At 39.8% G+C, this 6,924-nt stretch overlaps 1 protein-coding gene across 1 annotated transcript; it reads left to right on the top strand.

Moving 5' to 3' along the window:
- The first annotated feature begins 5,949 nt into the window (after positions 1–5,949).
- On the top strand, positions 5,950–6,471 carry LOC149149351 (uncharacterized). Its single transcript, XM_089442458.1, has one exon. The coding sequence runs from the start codon at positions 5,950–5,952 to the stop codon at positions 6,469–6,471; it is 522 nt and encodes a 173-aa protein (XP_089298584.1).
- The last annotated feature ends 453 nt before the right edge of the window (positions 6,472–6,924 follow it).

The raw sequence follows: 6,924 nt of genomic DNA, 5'->3' as shown, positions 1-6,924 counted from the left end.
TTTGATACTCCCAACGTACCTTTGAGTCCTTCTCCCAGAGTGAATCGAGTTCCCAACTGAGAATTGTTCCCAACCATGGAAACAGAAAGTGATAACCCACCTGTATGGTCAGTACCCCAGGATATTTATGTGGAAACTTCTAGAACTCATATTCCAAGTATTGAGATTGATCCTATATTACTTCTTCCTCCAGAAGGCTTCCCTTATGTTTCCACTCCCTACATGACAAGTGGGTCAAGTACACCTCCTACTTATAGTGCAACCTTAGTCCCACCGCATTATAACTCTCTCGGTGATGTTGTTTTCCAGCAATTATGGTGCAACTTCACTATTTCATAATCCTATTTGGTCATCTGGTGTCACTCCTACTACTAGCTCGTTTGTTCCAAACATGCCTGTAAATGCATAGACCCCTACCCAACCTACAATGTCGGTAGGTGGAACATATGTTCCTCTAAGTATTTCTTCTCCTCCTAATGTTGCCATGGTAACTGTGGTCCCCAATGTGAGTGGACAACCTACAAATTTATTTGTTCCCACTATCTGAGGGGCATCTACCTCTACCCTACATACCTCCTTCTTCTTGTGGAAACTATGCACCCCCTCATCCCACATCGAGGGAAAGTCAATCCATTGGTTTTGTTTCTAACCCAAGTGGAACACCAATTCCACTTGTATCAAGTAACGTCATGAGAAATCCTTTACAAGGTCACAAAGTCCCTTTGACTCAACCTTCATACCAACAACCTTATGTTCCTACTGGATCTCAACATCTCCAAACTCCTTATCAGCAGGGAGGTCCTCAGATGCAGTATGGTCCTCAAATGAAGTATTCTTATGGGACTGGTAATCCTCCTCTGTGGCCACATATTCCTATCCAACCACATTAGGGACCTTGCCTATAGCCACAAGTTTCTTACCCGCAACGGCAACCATAGGTTTCCTACCAATCCTAACAAGGACCTTACCAGCAACTGTGACCACAAGTTCCTATTCAGCAATAGGTTTCCTACCAATCCCAATAGGGACCTTTTTAGTAGTTACGTCTTAGTTTCCCTTGCAATCACAACATGGATCTTACCAAAAATTGAATTCCTAGTTGCAGAAGATGCAACAGGGACCTTACCAACAACACTATGGTCAACTTTCTTCACAAATTCCATATGTCCAATATGGTCACTAGAAATAGTACGGTCAAACTCCTTATGGTCAACCACCTTATGGACGGAACCCACCACAATGGGGGAAAACCCAAACTTGGCAATGTTTGAATACTCAGTTTGGCACATACCAGAGACCTTACACCCCATATAACCCACAACTTCCATTCTTGGCAATGTTGGAATTGTTAGATGTTTCATGGCTTACAAATGACCTAATACTGCACTCAACTCATTGGCCTCTAGTTCCAACTAAAATACCTAATGATTGTCCTAAGTCCAAAGGTAAATGTGGAGAATACCCTCAAATGCATGTTATGACTTACCACCTTTTGTGTCCCTCTAATTCTTGGGTTGATGATTGAATCTGATTGCATCTTTTCTATCATACTACAATGGGTGCTACCACTAAATGGTACATGGAGCTCCCTCGAGGTGCCTTCCAATATTTCAACATGTTGGCCATGGGTTTCCTTACCCATTTGCAATTACCTATCTGATATGAGACTCGAACCCATCTCTTAACATACTTGCTGCAGACGACCTCCACTCATATCTCCAATCATATCCATGAATAGAGATGTAGATGTTGTCTTATCAAATTTTACATCCCAAATAATCTTTTGATTGAATGGTTCACCAAATCATTCTTGTCTCCTATTTCTAAAGACATAACCATGGGTGGTTGTGTAACTGAGGAACAAGTCATCGCATGTGCCCAGTATTTGGATCTTGTTTATTCACAATATGGCACATTGTGTGAACTCCTACCTAGTGCCCGATGACCTTTGACTAGTCTTGCATCTTCCACACCCACATATACACCACTATTTGATGGTATCATTGGATCTGTGGCCCAATATTCTAGTAGTATCGCGACTGCTTCTATAAAACCTAAATCTATTCAGGGTGCTACAACCTCCAATACTGGAGACAACTCAAAGAATCCTGGTAAAACCTCAAAGGTAAATGTTTTCTAGTCTACCATAGTAGAAAAATCGTTGAAAGGAAAGAAAAAGGGTAAAGGAAACTCTGAGCAAGATACCTCAAAGCAGGATTCCCGAAAACCGTCAGTTAACGATTCATAAAAATGAAAGCCTAAATATCCTTGCCTTATTTGTGATGAAGATCATTACACTAAGGATTCCCCCCAATGTGCCCAAGTAAGTCATCTCTTGAAATGCACCATAGGGAATCCAACTGTTTTGAAGGAACCTTTCCCATCTTAGTAGACACAAATGATAGACCAACCACACGCTCAAACCTCTGGAAGCTCTCAAGTGTTCATGAGTGGCTCAGATTCTATTTTCGTAGCCACCATATCAAACCACTATCCACCTCCTGAAAGACTCGTGGGGGAGAAAGATGACATTGATATACCCTCTTCCTCCACTTCACCGAATGATGGTCCTCTCTATATCGATAAACCTAGCACTAATTCCATAATCCAACCACCCCCTAAGGTGTTCTTCGGAAATCCTCTTACAATCCCACTGTGTGAGCTTCCCAACACTACAATATTCTAGAAGCTTTGGCTCAAGCACCCTCGGCAATGTCATCTTTAGAAGTCCTTCAAATGTGTCCATCACAACGGAAGACATAGTTATCTAGGATTGGAGTAATTGATCCCACATATTCCAGCTTGATCACTTTTTATATTGAAAATAATGTCCCTCCCTTACCACCTTAACTTTCTTTTCTCATACAAGTTGTCATGGGAAAAATAGTTGATCGAACTATTGTTGATGAGGGAGCCTTTACATGCATTATGTCTTTATCATGTTGGAAAGCCATTAGTTCCCCTCCTCTCAACTAGTCCCCGAATACTTTGGAAGCTTTCAGTGGTACAGGCTTCCAACAGTATGGTATTCTCAACTCCTTACCCATTCAGTTGGAAGGAAAAGCTGTCAATTTGGAAGTATAGGTTTTTGACTCAAATCTAAATTATAACCTTCTACTTGGCCGAAGTTGGACTCACACAATGTTTTGTGTGGTTTCTTCTCTTTTCTAGATACTTCGGTTTCCCCACCAAGGGAAAATCGTCATAGTAGACTCACTGGCCTTCTTTTCCTCTAACTCTTCAACCGGTAATGTACCTTATGTTGGGAAAACTTGCATTTCTTATGAAAATGTCAAAGCGGGTCTTTTAAAAGACTCTACCTTAATGGGAACTTTTTCCCTTCCTCCTCCCACCAATGTTTCCTTAGTTAACATGATATCGTCTAGTAATGACCCGTGGATGATCCCTAGCCCTGATCAAATTGATAATTTTGGTGACACCATGCCACTCAACCCCATCAAACAAGCTCACCAAGCTATCCTTATGGCTTCCAGGGCTACATCTACAACCAATGACTGATTGAGTATGGTCTTAGACTCGTATTTTCAAAATTCTTGGCTTGGTTCTTCGGGTTCTAAATATCCTTTGAATGAGACTTTCCCCATTGATGAAACCATCATTAAAGTCATGTCTCTTGAAGAAACTACTTGGAATGATATTCATCGTTGTTCCTCTTTTCTTCCCAACTTTGGTACAATTCCTACCTATCTAGAGACTTTAGTTTCCCATACAACTACTGCTCCTTTTCAAACTCCTATCTTAGTTCAAAAGGTGTTTTCTGAAGGAAATTTGGGAAACATCTTGGAAACCATTCCCATTGACATATCTGTGAAACTAGGGATAGTCGAAAACATTCACATAGGGGCCTCTTGTTCTCCTAATGAGATTAAGATCTATACATCCCTATTCAAATAATTTCGTGATGTCTTCGCCCAGAATTATGAAGAAATGTTTGGCATCGATCTAGGTATTGTGGTGCATGAGATCCCTACCTACCCGCAGGTGAAACCTGTTCGAAAACATCTTTTTCCGGTGTAACCAAGGAAGGAAGCTTCCATTAAAGCTGAAGTTGGAAAGTTTCTCAAAGCTGATTTATTTACCCCATACCATTGACGTATTGGGTTTTCAATATCATTCCATTAACTAAAAATCATGGAACCATACATGTCTATGTTGATTATCACGATATTAATCAAGCCTATCCTAAGGATAATTACCCTACTCCCTTTATCAACCAGATTATCGATGAATGTGCTAGGAGTGAAATATTTTCCTTTATGGATGGATTTTCTGGATATAACCAGATTAATATCCTTCCTGTTGATCAACATAAGACTACCTTTATCTATACTTGGGGGACTTTCGCCTATAAAAAAACTTCCTTTTGGCCTCAAAAATGTTGGTGCCACCTTCCAAAGGGCCATGTATTATTCCTTCCATGATATCAAACATATTGTTCAGCCGTATCTTGATGATTTACTAGCACACTCGTCTAATCGTCAAGACCATCCGGCTCACCTATGAGCGATTTTTATTCACTGTCGACACTACAATATCTAGTTAAATCCTCATAAGTATGTCTTTTACATCGAATTTGGTTGTCTCTTAGGATTCGTAGTGTCCAAAGAAGGCATCCAAATTGATCCTCTTAAGGTGGATGCCATTGTCAATCTCCCACCTCCATCTTCTTTACACCAACTTTAGAGTTTACATTGGAAGGAAAACTTTCTTCATTGCTTTGTCCCAAACTATGCTGAGCTTGCCAAGGTTTTACTCACCTTTTGAAGAAAGGGGTTTCATTCATTTGGGATGACCTTGCTCAGAAGTCCTTTGATGCTTTAAATACCACACTCATTAGTGCACCTTTGTTGCATCCTCCTAATTACCATCACGATTATTTCCTATACTTGTCCACTACTGACAATACCATTGGCATGGTGTTGGTTCAAGATGATGATGACATAAATGAGCATGTTTTCTACTACTTGAGTCATAATCTCTTTGATTTGAGACTCGATATGCCCAAGTAGAAAAGTTGACATTAGTAGGAGTTCATGTTGTCCAACGTTTTCACCACTGCATCCTCCTACTCAAAAATATAGTGATATTTGATTGTAACCCCATGACTTATATTATTTATTGTCAATTACTTGGTGGTAAATAATCCAAATGGGTTGTCATCCTATAGGAGTTTTAATTAGAGTTCAACAAAGCTAAGTCCAAGAAATCAGTAGTTTTTACCAAATTAATTTGTGACCTTCCCTCTTCCAACACCACTACTATATTTGATGAGTTGATTCTTGATGAATCTCTCTTCCTTGTTAGCACCCACGATCCATGGTATGGAGATATCATCATATATCTCCAAACTTAGACCTTTAGATCAGATCTATCTCGCTCTAAACGACTCTGAATCTGACACCAACCCTAACCCTGTCACATTATTGGGGATATAGTTTACCGCCTTGGTGTGGATTTAGTCTTTCGATGGTGTCCGATGCATGAGGAAGCTGAGAAAGGTTTAAATGATTTCCACTCTAGAACCTATGGCGGTCACATGTCAGGATATGTTATCGCTCAAAATATCCTTCATGCCAATTATTTTTGGCCCTCTATTTTCAAATTTTGCATTCTTGCAATCTAGAAATGTCATGCTTGTTAGATCTACAACTAGAAACAACAAACCCCACCTGCTCTATTACACCCAGTTATCACCGTTGGCCCATTTTCAAAATGGGGCATTGACTTCATTACTTATAACCCTCACTCGGTCGGGACACATGTATACATCATCATTGTCGTTGATTACTTCACAAAATGGGTTGAGGCAATGCCTACCTACAATGCTGATGGTGAAACCGTGACTCTGTTTCTATTCAACCATGTTATAACTCGGTTCAATGTATCGTAGGCCATAGTCACCAACCATGGCTCCCAAATCCGAAATCAATGGCCAATGGCCATGTTGAGGTTGTCAACAAATTTTTGGTCACCATGCTTCAACAAACCATTGGGATGCACAAAAAGAACTGGCATCCCATGCTTTTTTCGACTTTATGGACATATCTAAATGCTACCAGAACAAAAACTGGATTCAAACCTTGCCAATCAGATTACGATATTGAATCCACCCTACCTATCGAATGTGAAATACCATCATTAAAGCTAGTTGTCAAGCTACTTCCTGGTACTTCACCTGAGGAAGAATGGTTGCTTTACCTAGAACGTCTTGATGAGACTCGCCGAATTTATGCATTGGTAACTGAGGCTCAAAAGAGACGATTCAAAGCTCATTATGATAAAATCGTGACCCCTCATACATACGTAGAAGGTGACTTGCTCTTACTGTATGATCAAGCTAATGACAAATTATGTGCTAGAAAGGTCAAACTCATGTGGCATGGACCCTATATTGTTAAACGAGTATTACAAAAGGGTGCATATGAGTTAGTTGACTATGATGGAAATTAGTTGTCTGAGCCCCGCAATGGGCTCTACCTTAAAAAATATTATGCTTTATTTTTCATGGATATTTTGTACATTAATGTGTGTTTCATTAGTGTGCAATCTTTTGGTGTGATTTTTTTCGTTTTTTCAAACATGTTTTCCCCTGCTTACCTCAAGTTCCACCTGGATTGTAGATGTCAGTGAATCCTCTTCCTTATGTTGGTTTTGTTGATGACGCTTGTTGTAGTACACAAAATCTGTCTTCCACTGTGTGGGCACTCTTTTCTCCCAATGATGAGTTAGTGATTTTATAGGGTATATGTTTAGGTCATACAACTAATAACAAATTAATATAGTGCGGTCATTAAATTGTTTTCAGAATCTATTTCTCTTGGTATTAGAGCATTAGTTGCTAAACTTGATTCACAACTCATTGTTCTACAATTAAACAAGCAGTATTCTGTCAGAAACCCTAAC

This window comes from Pinus tabuliformis, chromosome 9 (genome assembly GCF_031772625.1).
Source record: "Pinus tabuliformis cultivar Carrire ecotype Pingquan chromosome 9, CPIR1, whole genome shotgun sequence".
Taxonomy (NCBI): Eukaryota; Viridiplantae; Streptophyta; class Pinopsida; order Pinales; family Pinaceae; genus Pinus; species Pinus tabuliformis.
This window is presented reverse-complemented; position numbering and strand designations above follow the sequence as displayed.

What these genes read in the sequence shown, in the direction of transcription:
- LOC149149351 (XM_089442458.1), top strand. Translation starts at nt 5,950, where the DNA reads ATGGCCAATGGCCATGTTGAGGTTGTCAACAAATTTTTGGTCACCATG.